The sequence below is a fragment of the Fusarium flagelliforme genome (assembly GCF_020744385.1).
Source record: "Fusarium flagelliforme strain FIESC 12 MPI-CAGE-AA-0113 chromosome Unknown B0J16scaffold_2, whole genome shotgun sequence".
Lineage (NCBI taxonomy): Eukaryota > Fungi > Ascomycota > Sordariomycetes > Hypocreales > Nectriaceae > Fusarium > Fusarium flagelliforme.
In genome coordinates, this window is record NW_025763504.1 from 4775553 (window position 1) to 4794622 (window position 19070).

General features: G+C 49.0%; 5 protein-coding genes across 5 annotated transcripts; 2 read left to right on the plus strand and 3 right to left on the minus strand.

Moving 5' to 3' along the window:
* Positions 1-6514: 6514 nt before the first annotated feature.
* On the plus strand, positions 6515-7971 carry B0J16DRAFT_75202 (uncharacterized protein). Its single transcript, XM_046134427.1, has 2 exons — positions 6515-6822; positions 6878-7971. The coding sequence occupies exons 1-2, from the start codon at positions 6658-6660 to the stop codon at positions 7778-7780; spliced, it is 1068 nt and encodes a 355-aa protein (XP_045987192.1). The 5' UTR covers positions 6515-6657; the 3' UTR covers positions 7781-7971.
* A 2407-nt stretch (positions 7972-10378) lies between these two features.
* On the plus strand, positions 10379-12674 carry B0J16DRAFT_334883 (dihydroxy-acid/6-phosphogluconate dehydratase). The gene is made up of 5 exons (XM_046127002.1): positions 10379-10704; positions 10760-10857; positions 10908-10915; positions 10966-11073; positions 11127-12674. The coding sequence occupies exons 1-5, from the start codon at positions 10573-10575 to the stop codon at positions 12581-12583; spliced, it is 1803 nt and encodes a 600-aa protein (XP_045987193.1). The 5' UTR covers positions 10379-10572; the 3' UTR covers positions 12584-12674.
* On the minus strand, positions 12675-15907 carry B0J16DRAFT_334885 (uncharacterized protein). The gene is made up of 4 exons (XM_046127003.1): positions 15090-15907; positions 13984-14891; positions 13333-13926; positions 12675-13283 (listed from the first exon to the last, which is right to left on the minus strand). The coding sequence occupies exons 1-4, from the start codon at positions 15580-15582 to the stop codon at positions 13074-13076; spliced, it is 2205 nt and encodes a 734-aa protein (XP_045987194.1). The 5' UTR covers positions 15583-15907; the 3' UTR covers positions 12675-13073.
* Positions 15908-15910: 3 nt separating this feature from the next.
* Positions 15911-17237, minus strand: B0J16DRAFT_334887 (ribosomal protein L18e/L15P). Its single transcript, XM_046127004.1, has 3 exons — positions 16874-17237; positions 15996-16793; positions 15911-15933 (listed from the first exon to the last, which is right to left on the minus strand). The coding sequence occupies exons 1-2, from the start codon at positions 17188-17190 to the stop codon at positions 16223-16225; spliced, it is 888 nt and encodes a 295-aa protein (XP_045987195.1). The 5' UTR covers positions 17191-17237; the 3' UTR covers positions 15911-15933; positions 15996-16222.
* Positions 17238-17616: 379 nt separating this feature from the next.
* On the minus strand, positions 17617-19068 carry B0J16DRAFT_334888 (Metallo-dependent phosphatase-like protein). The gene has a single exon (XM_046127005.1). It carries the CDS (start codon positions 18928-18930, stop codon positions 18070-18072), a length of 861 nt encoding a protein of 286 aa, XP_045987196.1. The 5' UTR covers positions 18931-19068; the 3' UTR covers positions 17617-18069.
* Positions 19069-19070: the final 2 nt, after the last annotated feature.

Consider the following 19070-nt stretch of genomic DNA (forward strand, 5'->3'; position numbering starts at 1 on the left):
ATGGCAGGTCTATCTTAAGCCTTCACTGGGACTTTTGGGTCTTCCAACCTTTATATATAACTTTATTTCCCCTCAATCATTCCATGTGTTTCGTTTGCTGTCGCAAGACGAGGTTGTCCCCGCCTCCACTTGAGATATTCTATCACAAACTCCAACGGCCCGCCTCGTGGGAAGGACGGACGGGAGCGACGGCGATAACCTAATAACAAAGTTGACATATAAGGTTCCTAGAACATGGCACCATTGTAGTTGCGACGCTGTCCTTTTGTCTTGCGGTACGTGCCTTTTTCAACAAGGCTGGCCTCAGAGCCGCATCACTCATTGTGATGGATCTGCCCCAATTCTCCACTCTAAGTTACCAGCGTGAAGTACTGTTCTGTACACAATGGGGTACACCCGGCAATCTGGTCGCGTCTCGAGCTAAGATCGTGACATTTGACCGGTGTACCTCTCAAGTCCCTCCCTCGTCGGATCCGGGCCTCGGACGATCTATTTCTCGTACGGATGGCAAATATTTTGAACGGATATGATCTGGTGCGATCTTTGCAGTGTTTCTCGGACGTAGTACGAAGCTTTTGGCTTGTTTGCGTGTCAAGTCCTGCGATGCCACATTGTACGGTTTTGTCTGCACATAACAAGCTTCTCAAGGCAACGCACAGTTTGTCCTGCCACGACCACGCTCTTAAAGATAGTAGGTAGAATTTACTTTTTCTAGTGGGATATTCTCGAAAGTTCTACAGCTACCTAGCAGACCAAGTGAAGCTTTTTTTTGGCGAGAGAGCGTGCGCAATTGCACTGGCAGTCATTTTGTCATTGGAAGTATAGGGTAATCTGCTTTCCACTAGACTTGTCCTGTTCCACGGCTAAATTCAACTCAACGCTGAAGATGGGACGAACCAAGAAACTCTATCTTGATAATCGCTTGAAGGATTCCCGCGGATAAACCTGATAAGCAAGGCGGGGATGTAACCAAATTCTGATCATGTCAGTGGCGATCCGGCACAGTCCAAGATTATCTTGACTACAGTACAGTACTAGTACTATGCTGTAGACTTCACTACAGAAAGTCTATCACATCTGAGTTGCATTGCCGATCCCCACTTCGAAACACGCTTGTCATCCGCATGGCCTGACGGCCCACGTCAATAAGCACAAGAAGCACGGAGCATCTCCCCCATCGGAACGAAACATGACAAGCCCACAGGCCTTAATATGCCGGGGAAATAGATTCCGAAGCTCCAGAGCATCAGGTTGAAATTGTCAGTCACTCGAGATACGAGCTTCTTGCGGTGAGGCATCATCAGAATACTGTTCGTCCGGACTTGTTCTTTAGAAACTGCATCTTGCATATGTCCGCCGGTGCTTTAACCATTTCTAACATACTACAACGTTTCGAAACCTCAACCTAACCCCCAGTAGGCCGTTCATGAAACCACCCCGGTTGCAAGAACGCTGACTGAAGATTCGGACATCTGTCGAGCCGTAGGGCCAAGCGATGATACCCTTGTGAATACGACAGCGTGATGGATGACGGATGGGTAGGGGAACTTTGGGAAACTTGCTGATGGGAAGATCCCAAACATTACGGTCACGTTTCAAGCTACAACCATATAGAACGGTGAATATTGAAACACCAGCCCTGTAGGTCATGAGCTGTAAACACACCGAGGCATTAATCAAGGTTATCACAAGATGGGACGAAGATGATATGTCGGTGTGAACCACTTACTCACTTACATCACCTTCACTGACATCTATCGGACTCGCCAAAATGCTCGGGGCGTTAAACTTTTCTTAGCATCCACGTTTAATGAAAGTAAAACCCCGACGAGGTTTATCATTAACAAGGAACCCTGTAGAAGGCTGCGTACGCATTTGCACTACACGTGTTGTGGCGGAACTTATATCCCCGTCTTGACTGTGTCCTCTGAAAAAACTGGACAGCCTGGCTCACGATAGCTACACTTTTTACCTTCGCACACCCCCTGCAAGAAGAGTAATGTTCGAGAACATCTTTCCTTCACCTGAAGCCCTAATCCCACAAGGGTCATTCAACAAACAGCTTGGACCAGCTGGATGCACAGACTCCTGAAACGATGCCGAGGTTAGTTCTATGTTGGCAAAATGTTGCGACTGGATAAAACATTTGACGCTTGGACAATGCATATACAAAAGACAACCAGAGAGATATAAACTAGACAAAGTAGAGCAGGTAATAACGAATAAACTATAGTGTATTAATGCCGTCCGTATAAGTGTCAAGTGTTATAGTCAGCAAGTTTTGAAACTGAGGTTATCTAAAACATATCTTAAGCTTCGCATCTGAGATCTTGGAGTTTCGGATCTGTACATTGTTTGATCGCTGCCTCAGACACCACCTCACACAGGAACCGCCACCATCCGGCGTCACAGGGTCTCCTGTCAGGTCGGCAGAGTGTCATAAGGGACACCCGGTTTCCGGGAATGTTTCAATCCGAGCTATCGAAAGTGTTTCTCTTGACGCTGTTCTGTTAGACGTGTGCATCAGAAAAGGCAAAACACCTGAAGGAAGGCATTCAGAATTGAGAACCAGAGGCTGTTTTGCTTCTTCCTAGCGCGCCACACGTACTGTAACATACATGTTCAGACGAATCTGACCAAATAAGATATGCGTACGTGTCAGATCTTTACCACTACTACCCTACCCGAGTTTAACGCATTGTGCAGCGGACACTAGTGAGTGGTGCATTTTCTTGTTCATTAATTAGGTAGGATTGTCATTGCATGGGGTGATGAAGGCGAAAGATCTTGGGATTGGCAAGGGAAGATCGACTGCTACAACAACGCCTCGCTCGCTTGTCGCTACGAAGGGCCGGCTCACCGTTGAACATGGTGATCATCTCCCCATGCCCACTGTGATAGGTAGTAATTCGTCCTGGATGGGGCTCCGAGGGACCAAGAATAGGTACGTACGGATAGATGAAGAATAATGAGATCCGGCAGTAGTAGCCAAGGTAGTATTGCAACTGTAAAATTCCCGCAGTTGATGAGGAGAAGGCAAAGACGATCCGAGAAGATGTACGTAAAAGAAAATCGTCTCTTCCGGCCGAGTGTTTCCATCCTCGTCCCTGACCTTGCCTTGCCTTGCCTGGGGAATAAAATGTTTCCGTTATGAGGCAAAACTCAGCTCGTTTCCTCTCCCTGGACTGGGGGAACCAGCATGAACACGGCAGATATTGTCATAACCTTGTTGATGTTTGAAGAGTTTGTTGTACGGAGCACAGAGTATGTAGGCTAGAAAAACATCTTGTGTCAAAAGCCGTGTTTTGGATAGTTGAGGTTGATTTACCTGGCCAATCATGAGACGAGGCTCCACGGGTTTCGCAAATGTCTATCACTTTTGGACTAAAGTCCCTGATACCGAGTCTTGGAGTCCAGGTTAAAATTACGCCAGTGCGCTAGTAGGTTTCAAGGGGGAATCCCTGAACCCTGGCCCTGACCCTGGCCTTGCTTGACCTTGACTTTGAACTCGACTTCATTGTGGCTAGGCTAGGCTAGGCCTGGGGCTCTGGGGCGGCGGCAGCTAACCTACCTATTGAACCACGGATAGTTAGTTGGAGTTTTGAAACTGACGGATAGGTAATAAGAGGGCTTTGGTATAGCTATGGTTGTATAAGTTGTCTTGTTTTGGAGTAAACAACAAGACACGCATTACGTAGAGTTGAAATCCAAAACAGTTTCAGGGTGATCAGCATCAGTATGCACCTCTCGTATGTATGTATGTATGTATGTAGTGTCTAAGGCAAGGCAAGGCAAGGCAAGGTAAGATGAAGTGAACACACACATAGACTGTGATTACAAAGTCGAACTAACTAATTAACAAAAGTACAAACAAGCACTGCATATCGAAATTAGACAGGCACTTGTTGTCCCGCAAATTTATAAATCGAGGCGTCCATGGTATGTGCGCATCGCCTAATGGACGGCATATCTTGCACCCACCTATCACGAAACGATAGACGACAGGGTTTCCACCCGTCAACGATATCCCCTGTCCTCCACCAAACACCGTGCAAGCCGAGAACAGACAGTATGTACCTCTTGCACTGATCAAAGATCTTCAAGAGCTACACAGCCTGTTTCAATATGTAGGTAGGGGACGAAACTCTCTTTCAGCTGTTGAACAAAACATTTGAATTTGGTTGGGTCTTGGTGTTTAACGCCGTAAAGCATAATCCTTCGGTTCCCTACTGCTTACTACAGATCCATCGTCGTCCGAGAGCACGTACGTACATCATAAATGACCTACATTCGTTAGCTTAGAAGGCAGTGATCCGATCGCCGTGACCTGCCCTGCCTCCAACGCCCGGGCCAGATTTGGCTCTCAGACTTGAGTGAAGCCAACAGCTTGGGACCTAATCACGGTCCACGAGAAGATCATGTACACGGCACGATGGCCATCTACCCATTCTAGGTCTTAGTCTAGAAGCTACTCTAGTATGATGGGAGTGTCAGATGCGGTAATAATTAAACACCACGACAACAAGCATTTTCGCAAATCAAAAGCAGGGACCCTTCCAAGAACAAGTCATCGAGCCAATGTGATATTTACCCCTTGCTACGTATTATTCACCGGGGACATAAAGTGCTCTGCATACAGCACAGCACCTACAGTACAACAAGGCTATGAGCCAAGGATAAGAGATGCAAGTATGGATGGTACTTTAACTTATTACGTGCAGCATCGCACCTGAAGCTGAGGTCAATGTAACGCAACAAGACCCCGCTGTCAAGAGGAAGAAGAAACGGTTGCAAGCTGCCAGGAACACGAACATGGACAGGAACACGAACCGAAAAAGGCACAGCTGCCACAACGGGAATCATGTACAGGGACAAGGCCACAACAGCAATAGAACCGCGTACGTAAAACTGAGGCTTGTGATGCTCTCCATTTTGCTCTTCAACAGACGGCCGGCCATTTTCCCCTTGAGTGATTCAAAAGATCGGATGCCAAGACTCGCAAAGGCTAAAAAACTTCGCACAGGCCTTGCCAATGTCCGTTGTACGGGGTTCGATGGATGTTTGAATCCCTTCTCTGAACACGCTACCTACGGTGGCGACCGTTTTACCAGGCATGGGTGAGTTGAGCCACAGAACGGACGAGGTACGTATCCCATCTACTGTACCGCAATCATGTGGGTGATCGTTTTGAGCCTCCTGTCCCTGTTCCTGTCCTGTCCTGTCGTCTTCGGCTGCCATGTCAGTCAAAGGCGGGCGTACTGTATTCCTGGCGGAAGCCCTCGCTCCATATTCCTGTTTTGTCAGTTTCCATCTTGTTTAGACCCAGCCTAGATCTCACCGAGATGGGGCTCTGAATTGAACTAATAGTGCCGTAAAGGTCCAGTGGCGTTTCTCGTAATAATTAGAGTCAGACACAAGAATTAATCAATCAATCGGCAGTAGATTGTTGATCTTGATGTTGTTTTCTGTTTCTCTTCCTGTCTCATTTGCTGTCTTGTGTTAGTCTCGTCTTGCGCCCAGCGTATGGTTAAGCTATTGCCTCTAAGGGTTAGTTCACTGGAGCTCTATAGTCGGTCTAGCGTACACAGTAGCATTTGTTTTGATTCCGAAACAACAAATGCTGGATGAATCATCTTCTACGACCGGCTCCGTCTGCGATGTTCTGAAGAGAGGAGTTTATTGTTTTGTTCCTGTTGCAACATTCACCCAGCCAAGACATCTGCCAGACTCTTGAGCCCCCCTGTCATGGCCTGGAACGCCTCCTCTCAGGCTCAAGTCAAACCCCCCGTGGAAAGGATGTTAGATGCGACATGGGTACGCCCTGGTCCCCTGCTCACTGACAGTGGGAGAAAGTAAGGTACGGCAAGCTAAGGCAAGGCAACCCTGCCCTGTTCATCCCCGACCCCATGCATGGCCCGAACCATCACCACCGTCGTGGCCGTTGTAATCTGCCCCGTAACGCGGGTGCTGTACCGTCCAGGTTCAGTGCAGTACCTTACTCTACGTAGTCGGTTTTGCGACTGCCCTGTCTCGTAGTCTACCTATCTCGCTGTACAGTAGGTAGGTAGGGCAGGTACCTGCCTCTAAACCGCTGTTACTCTGTAGTGGAGGGAAGGAAGGATATCTACTGCCCCTCCCCTTCCAAAACTACTTCTTTCCCTCCTTCCCTCTTCCATCTTTTGGATTCACCATCCTCAAACCCATCGTCTTATCTTTTCTTTTCTTTTTCTTCTTCTCCAACTGCAAGAAACGCTGTTGCGTCTTGTATTGTCTTCGCTTCTCGAGCTACTCTTTCTCATCACAGCTAGCTCCATCACACTCATTACAGTACCAACTTGGACCAACTGGTTTGGCTACTGACACTCTTTGACCATCTTATTCACCACCAAACCGACACTCGGTTTTCACTTCTTTCTTGGATCCAATTCAATATCCTATCCCGTTTCAACTTACGAGGATTTGACTTTCTCTTCCGGTGTCTGTATTTCGAGTTAAATTATCTCGCTGGCTTAAACTGCACACTCGGCATCTCTCCAACAATCTCGATCGCTTCACTCTACTCTACGACGACTTTCGATTTATCGAAATACACGAATCTCTTTTTCGGATCTGACTTTACGACTCTCCATTGCGGAATATTCAGGAACGAGATTACTCATGACTACCTTGACAATGAGCTCAACCATTCCTTCTCATCAGATGGCTCAGGTCGCTGCGCCTTATATCCCATCCCGGGATTCTATGGACCGTCACGATTATGGTATCACCAAGAACCGCAAGGCTTCATCAACTGGTGGTGGACGTGCTTGGAGTGACGAGGAGGTTAGTCAACATTATACGGCTCAGTTGTTGAACACATTACTAACCCTAAACGCAGGAGTCATATCTCATCCAGACTCGACTCCAGAAGATGCCATACAAGTACATTGCTGCCCACCTCAAGAAGACTGAGTTGGCGTGCCGCCTTCACTACCACCAGCTCTCTCACGGCAGCAACCGTCGCAACAAGCGTGCTGCTTCCGTCTCTTCGGGTGCTTCCATGGAAATCTCTCAGACTCACAACGTGAACATCCCCAGCCCAGCACGCGAGACTGTCTCTCGCTCAGCCTCTCCTGGTGGAAGCGTACGAAGCTACAGCCCTCCTCCCTACAACACAAGCAACAACTCCAGCCACATCCAACTTCCCAGCATCGTTGGCCCCAGCGAAGTCCCCAGATTACCATCAATTCTCCCCAAGCCTACTGGCATGCCTCTCCCTCCTCCTGCTTCCCACCAGTCGTATAACACGCCTGCCGTCGACGTTCCAGTTCAGATGCCCCATGCTTCTTTCCACCGAGCTGCATCTTATCCCCGAACAACACCTCCTCTACGCCTTGACTGCTCAGTTGCTCCCGCGCCTACTGTTGTGCCTTCACCCCCCGCTCACAATGCTTCGCATGTCGATCTTTCTCGCCTTCATTCCATCTACTCATCCCACCGCTCATCGTTCTGGTCCACCATCGCCAACGAGTATGGACCTTCAGCATCTCCCACCGTGCTGGAGCAGGCTTGGAAGACTGGCACTTGCTGCAGTCCCTCATCTCTTACACCCATCACTCCTACCTCTAGCCCAGGACAAGCTGAGAAGGATGTGCAGAACCAAACCTACCATAAGGGACAGGACAAGACACGGATTTCATCAATCCTCGGCATTGATGCTGACCCTCGAACCGCTCGCGATCGGGATATCGTGAGACGGCTGGAAGAGGAGCGCTTCGGTATGATGCAGACCGCTCACTGAACATGGACTCCTCGGGTAATCCAATCCTGTCTTGTTCCTCACCCCGAGGCCAGATAATTGGGGGTTGAGGATGAGGCGAGACTACAGCATGATCTTGCCTCATTGTACAATACGCCTCTTGCTTTCTGCAATTCGCTTCACTAAACGGCCTTGGTGCTCCCCTGCTCTGCAGGCACACGACATGGCATCTTTGCCACTTGGGCTTTATACTTGCGCCCACACTCGTTTTCAAGATACATACATATCACTTCCATTCACTTCAGTTCGCGCGATTACCGTTCTAGCTTCACCTATTACGAACCAAGTATTGTCTAGTGGGTAGGATTCACCATCCTGTGTGGAGGAAAAAAGGAGGTAGATGCACGGCATTTGCTACACGACATGAAGAGCACTTGTCGCAGATGGAGAAAGACACTTTACTATACTATAGGGCGATTTTTGTCTTTTGCTTGGGGTTACAGACCGGCTCAGTGTATCGAGCTCAGAGTCTTTTTTCGGGGGTATTTTGTTTGCTTTGTTTTTGCCATCTTTTTATCATTCAACGTTTTTTCTTACTTGTTTTTGGCTTGCTCCGGCAGTTTTCCTTACATTGTACAGTCCGACTTGTTTCACATTAAGGGCTGATGAAATTACGGTGATGAAAAAAGAGAGCCAAAGCTCAGGACGCTCGGCCGCATCCACTGGTTGCGTGGATGGAGGTTGCGGGGAGGAGGATAATCCCTATTGGATATAGGCTGTCGGCGGTAAAAGCTGGCAGGTATCAATTGATAATCTTCTTTACCTTGAATCGTTTACTGTTTCGATAAATCAATGCAATGTGACATGAGAAGTTGATCAGCGAAGGTTGGTGGATAGGAATACGTTTGAGGTTGCTTGAGATGGTAGTACATGCGGATTCTGTCTGTGCGAGGGACGATGAAGATCATTTCGCAGCAAAAGCCCGAATTGTATTGGTATAGGATGGCAAAAGCATAGACATAGTGTAGGAAGAGTACGTGTAACATGTCTTGGCTTTGTGTTGCGTTTCCAAGCGTTTCCGAGTCTCTGTTTCACAATGATGAGTATGTCTGTGGGTATCATAGCCACAGTATTATTATTACTGCGAAAGCATAGACCGTTTATCATGACTTGCATGGAAAACGAGATGAAATGGTAACTGGATATCCGAACCTCTACTCTATCGTTGTAGTAGGTTCGGCATGACTAGGAGTCTTGCCAAGAAACTCCAGTATCTGAATCATGCATTGTATGGGTCACAGGAGCGCATGGATATGCTTTAATTAGGGGTGTTCCAATTAACAAAACGAAACATTGTCAAAATTTTGCGGTCTTTAGTCGGTGGGATATGGAGAACGGGATGGACGGGGGACCTTTTTCCCTGGGCTTCGGATCGGGGAGAACCGAAGCCCGTAATGGTATCCGATCCGAGGTTCGGGGCGTGGTGGGGAAAGGGAAACGGGGAGGGGTCCTGGACGGAGACTGGGAGAGAGAGAGGGAGATCCATTATAAATGGATAATGGGGCTGCGGAGCTTGCTTGACTCAAAATGCTGATAGAGATGGATAAATTGTTATTTTTGGGGAGAGGGGCTTTAGCCGGTTGGTAAGTCAAGAGAATTGGGGGTTATAAATAAGGGTGACAGTTGACCCGGTGGTTAAGAACGAGGTTATCGTGAGAATTAAACTTTGAGTGATCATTATCGGACATGAAGATGGTATCTGTTATGATGGTCAATACTGATGAGAATGAACATGTCTGAATCTGAACGCTATCATCTTTTCCCTTATTATCTGTCCGGTATGATACGGATACAGAGGATGATATACTGCACTACGTAATGTCTCCCATTGGCCACTTCAGGATCCGTAATTGCTAAAGCAAGAGCTGGTATTCGACGAAGCTTGAATGTGCGGGGTATTAGTTTAGTTAACTTGCCTTAGCTGTTCTAACCGGGAAGTGGACTGTAACTAACTACCCGTAATGTTATGATCAACCTGATGAGGGGTCATTGAACGACAATACCTAGAAAAAAGAGAGGCAGTTCTCGTGACATTGTAACCGAAGCTGGTTTGCTCGGTCCGGAAAAGATTGGAGCGAAGAATTGGGGTGATCAAGGCAACGCAAGTAGCATTTAAAAGGAAGGACTCTCGGTTCGTAGTTAGAATTGATTGTTGTTCCTCGTCTATTGTTCTTGTTATAAACTTGAAGTTGTATTGTGTAGCGATCACGCAGGTCCATTGTCAGTTGCTATCACTCTGCCAGAGCCATCATCATCATCAGCATTGAATCCAAGCCTCATCGTCTCCCTCTCTTCTCTCATAGTCTACATCCTCTTTCATCCTCTTTCATCCTCTTTCTTGATAACTTTCTAGGCAAAAACAGAGAAACAGGTAATAAATGCCACTCACTTCGAATCACGCTACAGGAACCTCCGCTTACACTTACCGTGCAGCACTAAAGCTTCTCCGCTCTTCGGCAGACGTTGTAACTGCAACTCGCACCACAATTCTTGTCTAATCCGACGCTTGTCTTTGGTCAATTTAAGTTTTGGTTTCTGGGCTGACTCTCACCTTGAGAGCTTCTTTTTTCCACCCTCAAAGGTAAGTGTCCCGTGGGGTAGAAGTGCGTGCTTGGCAGAACTTCAACTCCTCTTCTTCCTCTTTCCCCAACATCGCCTTTCTGCGATTGTGCTCAACTAACTCTGATCCTTAGTTTACTGGATAACTAGCTGAGAGCTTCTTCATACAATTGCCTCTAGAGAGTAGAGATACACTCTCCTAATCAACCATCATCATGGCGGACCAAGTCACTCACGACCCCAAGCAGTCAAGCGACTACATTCCCTTCCCTTGCCTTCCTCCCGGTGGAGCTCTTAACCGCTGGTCTACAAAGATCACTCGCGAGCATGACTACCCCGGAGCTCAGGTGAGAAGCTTAAACCCATTGTTCGCTCAGCAGCTCGTTGACACTCGATGCACAGGCTATGCTCTACGGAGCTGGTGTCAAGAACCAGGAGCAAATGAAGAACTCCCCCCAGGTTGGTGTTGCTACTGTCTGGTGGCAGGGAAACCCTTGCAAGTGAGTCTAAAGTGAAGCTCTATTCAGATGAGATGCTAATGAGTTCGCAGTACCCATCGTGAGTGAGATAAATATTATCCGAGGAAATGCATACTCACAAACTTTTAGTCCTTGATCTCGGTCAGATCGTCAAGAACTCTCTCGAGAAGGAAGGCATGATCGGATGGCAGTTCAACACCGTTGGTGTGTCTGACGCCATCACCATGGGTGGCGAGGGTAAGTAAAGCTCATGGTATCTCGTATTGGAACATACTCACTCAGCACCATAGGCATGCGCTTCTCTCTTCAGACTCGAGAGATCATCGCTGATTCCATCGAGTCCGTTACCTGTGCCCAGCACCACGATGCCAATATCTCCATCCCAGGTTGTGACAAGAACATGCCCGGCACCGTCATGGCCGCTGCTCGTCATAACCGCCCCTTCATCATGATCTACGGCGGCACCATCCGCAAGGGTCACTCTAACCTCCTAGAGAAGCCTATCAATATCAGCACATGTTACGAGGCCTCGGGTGCGTATAACTACGGCCGTCTGCATGCCAAGTCGAACCCTGGTGAGCCTGGTCGTGAGAGCTCTGATGTCATGGACGATATTGAGAAGCATGCTTGTCCCGGCGCTGGAGCATGTGGTGGTATGTACACGGCTAACACCATGGCCACTGCTATCGAGGCCATGGGTCTGTCTCTGCCTGGCTCATCTTCTTATCCTGCCGAGTCTCCCGAGAAGCGTCGTGAGTGTGAGCGTGCTGCTCAGGTCATCCGAACTACCATGGCGAAGGACCTTCGTCCTCGCGACATCATGACCCGTGCTTCTTTTGAGAATGCTCTTGTTCTGACCATGATCCTCGGCGGTTCAACAAACGGTGTTCTTCACTTCCTTGCTATGGCCAACACTGCCGATGTCCCCCTGACCATCGATGACATCCAGCGCGCCAGTGATCGAACCCCTTTCCTCGCCGATCTCGCTCCCAGTGGACAGTACTACATGGAGGATCTTTACAAGGTCGGCGGTACCCCCTCCGTTATCAAGATGCTCGTCGCCCGCGGTCTCCTTGATGGTAGCATCATGACAGTTACCGGCAAGACTCTCGCCGAGAACGTTGAGGACTGGCCCAGCCTGGACCCCGGCCAGAACATTATCCGACCTCTCGAGGACCCCATCAAGGACTCTGGTCATATCCGTATCCTGAAGGGCAATTTCGCCCCCGGCGGTGCCGTCGCCAAGATCACCGGAAAGGAGGGTCTCTCTTTCACCGGCAAGGCCCGCGTTTTCAATACCGAGAAGGAACTTAACGCCGCCCTAAACCGCAGTGAGATCAAGCAGTCTGACGGCAACCTTGTAATCATCGTCCGTTACGAAGGACCCAAGGGTGGACCTGGTATGCCCGAACAACTAAAGGCATCCGCCGCCATCATGGGCGCTGGTCTCTCCAACCTTGCCCTCGTCACCGACGGACGATACAGTGGTGCTTCCCACGGATTTATCGTAGGCCACGTTGTGCCCGAAGCTATGGTCGGCGGTCCCATCGCTCTGGTCAAGGATGGAGACGAGATCACTATTGATGCGATTAAGAACCGAATTGACGTCGATATCACTGATGAGGAGATGGAGAAGCGACGAAGTGAGTGGAAGGCCCCTGAGCCTCGTGTCAAGAGAGGTGTGTTGGCCAAGTATGCACGATTGGTCGGCGATGCTTCTCATGGTGCTGTGACGGATCAGTGGTAGATGGCAGACGACGGGCATTTTGGATACCTGTAGACGATAGGATAAGACAAAAATTGGAACGATAATAGAAGATTGATGACAAGCCAATATCTTGGCCATTTCATGATGCTTCACGGTGTATTAAGCGTGCTGTACTGTAACTGCCTGACCCGTGGAGAAAAGGCATTATATACATAACAGCCATGATATATCTATTATGAAGCAGCATTCGAAACTAAAAAGAATGAAGGGTATCGGCACACATCCTCATGCTTCTTTCTCCTTACCACCAACTTCCTGTTCCAACTCAGGCACAACCTCCGATCTTGATACAAAAACCATCTTTAAAATGCAAGCAATAATTCCAACACAAACCACAACCATCGCTTCTCCGTTTTCTCTCTGAATATATATGCAATTACCAGCGAACGTCTCCCCATAGCACTTCGTGCTGCGCATCAAGTGCATCAACCGCTGTTACAAATGAACTTTGGTGGCTCTCTGGCACACTCTAGTCGCCCAACGGCATGCCCTCGAGTTCATCGAGCAATCGTCGCCAGTTGTCTGCGAGCATTTCTGCATACTTGACTCGTTCGCCAGCCCAATCCTGGTTCCATCGGCTGACGTGGTACTGTGTTGATTGGAATGTGCTGAGTTCGTCGCGGATACACTCTTTGACAAAGATGGAACGATTATGTTGCTGGACAATAGATTCCTTGTCCTGCTTGTTGTTAGTATCCTGTCATGCATCGCTGAAATGAGTAACTTGCCTTAATAATGTTCTCCGCTATACGGTCGATTTCACCAGCCTTGACCACACCTTCTGGTTTGGCTCTCAAGCTGGCAAGCTTGCTCTCGTTGGTCTGGATTCTTCGCTCCAGATAAGGAATGTTATCCTTGTCCAGTCTTTCCCGTCGCTCGAACAGCTCACGCACGCTCACAAGAGCATCTCGTTGGCGCTTGAGATCCTCCAGCACACCCTCGTCCCAACCGCGGCTCTCGTCCTCCATCAGAGCTTGGGTTGTTCTGAGGTGCTTGCTCATGGCAACAAGGCCGTCGTTAAGTAGCGGAACCTCGTTGGTGTCCGTTGCGTATGTATCCTCGGATGTTTCTGTGAGCGAAGCCAAAGAAAGAGCGATACGAGCATGATCCGCAGCCACACCCTCGGTTCGCTTGACAAGACGGTCCATGATATTGCAGACGTTAATGTAAAGCTCAGCAGAACGCTTGACGCCACTGCGTGTTCGAGAGAAGAGCTCCTCAAGCTCAGCGGGCAAAGAATCCTCCAGACCAGGGGGTAGCGCTCGATCGGTAAATTCATCCTGAACAGAAATAGTAGCTTGCTTGCGCCACACAGACAGTTCCTGATGCTGATATTAGCTTCAGCAGTTGATTTGTACGCCAAGATATGGAAGACTTACAGTGGGAACGGTCAAGAACATAACAACGAGCTGTTCTTGGTTAAGGACCGGATGTCTAACAAGAGCGTTCAGGAATCGTGACAGACCCCTTCTTCGCTTCTCGATGAAAGCGCCGTCATTTGACAGATGACTGCCATTTACGCCTACACGCTTGGGTGGAAGTAGCGGTAAGATACGGAAAGGATATCTCTTGTGCAGACAATCCAACAACCAAACGAAGTCGCTGTACCTGCGAATCACCTTACTGCCGCGCCTCACGCTTGAGATTTCGTAGTTATGATGCTGGAACATGAAGACACCTTCCTTCTCCGGCATAAGTGTGACAAGAACATTCTCTTCGGCGCCGCGGCTGACTCTAGTGCTGCTAGCATGATGTTGAAGACCTGGAGGAGGCTGTGTGTTGGGAGTCGCTGCAGGAGCGGTCGCGAAGGGATTCTGGACAGCAGCAGTTGGAGATTCGCCGAAACCGCCAATGGTGGGATTGCTTCCATCAAAGTATCCCCATCCACCAGGTCCTGTCACCGAGTTGCTGCTGGGCTGTCTGCGACTATTCGGCGAAGTCGTAGGAGGCGACGCGACATGGGTCAGAGGAGGAGCATCGATGACTGTTGTCGGAGGTGTTTGGCTGAAGCTTGCATGTCCATTTGTGTTATGACGCTGGGCACCATTGGATTTGGCTGCGTGATCGTGGGTCTTGTGCATATCGGGGCTACCCCATGGGTCATCTTCAGGGTCGTCCATAGCTGGTCGAAATTGCTTAGGCTGCTGCTGCGCAGGCGGAGTTTGCTGTTGTTGAGGTTGAGGAGGATTATCTTTGGGAGGCGTTTGAGGAGGTTTCGCAGAAAGTTCAGCAACTGGAGGCAGGATGGGCTCTGCAGTGAGACCTGCGAGCTTGGGTTGCGGAAGGCCTGTGATGGAAATGAGTTATTAGCTGCATCGAGTAGTAGTGTCCCCACCAAGCACTGGGGGGATATGCCAGCACTGATATGACATGGTATCGCATGGACCAGATGATAACGCAACTTGTAAGCCTTGGCAAACAAAGTCATTTACATGACGCGAATTCCTTCATGCGACATACGAATTGAAGAAATTTCAATACTCACGTTTTCGTCTCTCATCAACACCATCGAGACTTATAATTTCGCCCTCTTGTGCCAGACCGACCAGGGCCAGTAGGACATTGAACTCGTTTCGACCTAGCTTGATATCCCCGCCGCTTGGGGCTACCAAGGACATGATGCGAGCTTGGGCGTCGGCTCCGAGCCTGGCTGTAGCGAAGAGCTTTGCGATACCTCCGGAGGTGACCTGACCCCCGCTCCCATCTTCGCGTACTACTGTATCGAAGGTCTCGATATAGTTATCGGGCACGTCGCTACCGGAGAGGAGGCTGCGGATTAGATCAGCGCGACTCTGCTGCTTGCGCGGCGTGGGCATATCCCAAGGCGAATCGTGGGAGTCGTCATCGTCCGCGAAGAGACTGTTGGATGGCTTGGATGCAGACTCGTTATCAAAGAGTCCAGCACCACCACGTCGAGCAGGGCCAGGCGAACTCGCAGCTGGGCTATCCTCAGTTGGCGATGAACCAAATAGCGACATTGTGACTTTATGTGCTGTGTATTTGTTGTAAAGCTATCTTGTGGCGCGTGCCAGTCTTGTCGATGTCGATCAGCTGAGTCGCGATAACTCGTGGAGCGATTGAGTGTAGATCCGTCGGCTCGTCTAACGTACAGTACGTAGTAGCGACTCGTGATTGAGGCCGTTAAAAGAGAGGCTATTCAGCGCAATGGGCTTGGGTGCGCGATAGCGAGCCTGCGATGTAACAAACAGCGACTACAAGAGTTGGAGCAAAGCCAATAAGCAATACAAACAGCTCTAGCGACGAAATGCACGCGATTGAGAGGCAACCGGGAGGTTGGTGAAGTCATTCCAAGTGGAGAAGACCTGGGTCTGCGACATCACCTTAACCCGGCGTCCGGACAGAGCTGTTGTGGAGCATCATGGGTACGTACCTGTTTCTCCATGCGAGGGTCATGTCCTGTAACGGCTAAAGAGGATGTTCCTGGCAGCGCCACAAACTGTCAGTCAATCTGTGGCTGATCTCGAACATGATGCATTCATAAAGTTGATTGCCTTCAGTTTTAGAGATTCAATTGATTGTACATTGCTTGTTTTCACATCCAAGTGTCTATACTCGGTCATTATAATACAATTCATCAAACATGCCATACCCCAGCTCTTAGAAGAGAGTCTCCTCGGTGGCTGCCTTCTCCTTCTTAACCTCGCTCTTAATCTTGTGCACACCAGGCACCCTGAAGTACAAACTGGGCGACTCTCCTGGCGCAAGCTGGTGGCTCAGGTATCCTCGGTGGGCGGGATCACGGTAATATTCGATATCCTCACGGCTGGTAGGGTCGGGTAACCGGTATCGGAAGGGGGCCGCGCGGGCTGTGGCCAGCACAGTATCGACATGCTCGGCACCTTGAGGCAGAGGCTTATCTGTGTTGACGGACTCGCCAGTCAAAAGTCGTTTGATGGCGAGCTTGGTGTAGTATCGGGTAAGGACCTTGCCGCCGGCGTCTTCAATAGCGGCAATCGCTGAGGCAGAAATACGGGAGACCATGACGTCGATAGGTTGCTTGAGAGTGTCTGCACCACGAGAGAGAATCTTGACACCGTCCTTGAGTGTTCCAATGATGCCGCACTCAATCAATTCCTTAGGGGTAATTTGTTTCGTGGGGTCGAGTCGTCCTTGATCGATCCAAGCCTGGATTTGGTCGATGTTGACTTCCGACATCTGAGGAGCCCGGCTGCAGACTGTTAGTCAATTGAACCCTTCATCTTCCCAAAATCTTTGATTTCGTTTCGGGAATGTTCGTGGGCGCCTCACAAGTTGCTGAAACCCTTTCGACCGTGCTTGACGATCAAAGGTGTCTGACCACCCTGGAACCACGGCTTGACCTTTCCATGCTGCTTCTGACCCTTGTGACCACGACCAGATGTCTTTCCATGTCCGGACGAAGGACCACGACCAACTCGCTTCTTCTGGTGAATGGCGCCTGGGTTGTTGGCGAGGCTACCGAGGATGGACGCATTTCGGGTCTGGAGCGAGAGGCCGGCGAGGTAGGCAGTCAGCGACGAGATAGGAGCCTTGGCTGTCGTCCTGCAGCACAGCGGCGTGCTGAAGGGGGAAATTCGAGGAGGCATCGTCGTAGGAAGGGCGCCGTGGCCGTGAGTCTGAGGTTGATGCTGGCGATCTCCAAATCGACAGTGACCAATTTTTTGGAGGTCTTAGCGCAATAATGTCAATCCGGGGCAGTTGGTGCCTCAGGCCACAACTTAATTGGCATCAACTGTTACGATGAATACTAAGGCAAGACATTGAAGAAGTACAAAAAAAGTCGATTGGAATATAAAGAGAAACTCAAGTAAACTGTAAATCTTAAAGCGAAATATAGTAAGCTCAGTGGTCGTGGATACGTTGAGAGTCCAGTACACTTATATGACTTATACGACTAAAATTGTTAAGATCAAGGCACTATTTTCGAGCAGTATTAAATGAATTAATATTAACAATCAGTAAATAATCACCAAAAGAATGGACTAGCTTTTTTAATCAACCTTCTCACGTTTCCCGACCTGTGCGAGAGTAACTTCGCAGCTATTTCAGTACGTTGAGCTTCCAATCCTCTAATTCTTATTTCTTGATACCGAGCCCAATGAAGAACAACGAAATATGGGGGAGTCCAAGTAAGGAGCCGAAAGCCCAGATTAGGGCAAATGAAATACCAATTGCAACTCCGAGTACCATGAACCTAAGAACATCGTCAGCAAACTCTACAGGGCCCTCCACTCTACTGTATGGGGTAAGTTGCGTGGCCAAGTATTCACTTTCATCCGTTGAAGATATCATAGAAGGTTCTTGATTATACAAAAAGTCTTCGAAAAAGCCTCAGGAAACTTAAGAGGACTTCAAATGCTCGGAAATCGTTACTTAGCATCAAGCCTTCAACCATCTATGTAGAAATAACCCCATCACTAAAACTCCGAACTCCATAACCATCCAAACTGATGAGACGATCTATATCACAGCTCAACAACTCTCTCGTCATCAAATCCCCTGGTATTCTCCAAAGTCGGTCCCTTATAACCCAAAACATACCCCCTCTGATTAGCAACAACCCTGACACCCCCCTTCTTGAACTCTGTCGTAAAATGTGTATGCCCAAACATCCACACTGCAACACCCCTAACAAACTCTCGCGCCTGGATAACATCTGTTGAAAACGCACTCTTGAACGGCGCATTCGCATGTTCGGGCTTCGAAGAACCGGCAATGCAAGGTGCGTGGTGCGTTACTACCAAAACGGTTCGCTGGGATTCGGTGTTGTTCAGGGCTGTTATAGTTTTGCTGAGATACGCGAGATCGCGGGCGTGACATTCGTTGTGCTTGGCAACGGTCCAGCCCGAGATCTTCTTGTAGTCCGAGACACGGAGGGTGACCATTTCGGCTGCCGAGGGAGGGATCTTGGACCATAATGTTGCGCCGACGATAGTGAGTTCTGAATCAGGATCGTCCCAGCGATTACGATCTAGAAGCACGAGCTTTTCCTCCAGAACCTCTTCTTTCTCCAACTCTCTGGCTTTCGTTATACCTTCTTCATAGGACATCTCGTAGAACTCATGATTACCGAGGACTAGAAAGACCTTCTCGAAACGGGCTGTTTGGCGAGCGAGGAAGGGGAGAAACATGTCATAGTCCACCATCCGGCCGATATCACCTCCCAAAATGAGGAAAGGTGCTTTCGCGGGGAAGTCGAAAGTTGCGTATTGTCGATTAAGCTCAAGATGAAGGTCTGACATGATCTGCACTTTTCGACCACACGGTTCCCTGGGAGGGATCGTAGGACCGAACAGATACTCGGAGACACGATTTAGTGTATCCATTATGAAGCCGGATGGTTGGGATACTCTTCAAAGAGAGAGTTCGTTGGGTGGAAAATCTGTATGTTGCTGGTGTTGAAGACGTGTTTTTCAAGACGATATTCAGGACTCTTATATAGGACTTTTAGGTAGATCATGAACAG

Bases quoted from the DNA above. Each gene is read 5' to 3' on its own strand.
- B0J16DRAFT_334885 (XM_046127003.1), bottom strand. From the start codon at position 15,582: ATGTCGCTATTTGGTTCATCGCCAACTGAGGATAGCCCAGCTGCGAGT. The intron at 13,927-13,983 runs GTAAGTCTTCCA...TATCAGCATCAG, and splicing joins TGTTCTTGACCGTTCCCACT to GAACTGTCTGTGTGGCGCAA. The intron at 13,284-13,332 runs GCAAGTTACTCA...AACAACAAGCAG, and splicing joins TAGCGGAGAACATTATTAAG to GACAAGGAATCTATTGTCCA.
- B0J16DRAFT_334888 (XM_046127005.1), bottom strand. From the start codon at position 18,930: ATGGATACACTAAATCGTGTCTCCGAGTATCTGTTCGGTCCTACGATC.
- B0J16DRAFT_75202 (XM_046134427.1), top strand. From the start codon at position 6,658: ATGACTACCTTGACAATGAGCTCAACCATTCCTTCTCATCAGATGGCT. The intron at 6,823-6,877 runs GTTAGTCAACAT...CCCTAAACGCAG, and splicing joins GTGCTTGGAGTGACGAGGAG to GAGTCATATCTCATCCAGAC.
- B0J16DRAFT_334887 (XM_046127004.1), bottom strand. From the start codon at position 17,190: ATGCCTCCTCGAATTTCCCCCTTCAGCACGCCGCTGTGCTGCAGGACG. The intron at 16,794-16,873 runs GTGAGGCGCCCA...AACAGTCTGCAG, and splicing joins CGAAAGGGTTTCAGCAACTT to CCGGGCTCCTCAGATGTCGG.
- B0J16DRAFT_334883 (XM_046127002.1), top strand. From the start codon at position 10,573: ATGGCGGACCAAGTCACTCACGACCCCAAGCAGTCAAGCGACTACATT. The intron at 10,705-10,759 runs GTGAGAAGCTTA...CTCGATGCACAG, and splicing joins ATGACTACCCCGGAGCTCAG to GCTATGCTCTACGGAGCTGG. The intron at 11,074-11,126 runs GTAAGTAAAGCT...TCAGCACCATAG, and splicing joins CATCACCATGGGTGGCGAGG to GCATGCGCTTCTCTCTTCAG.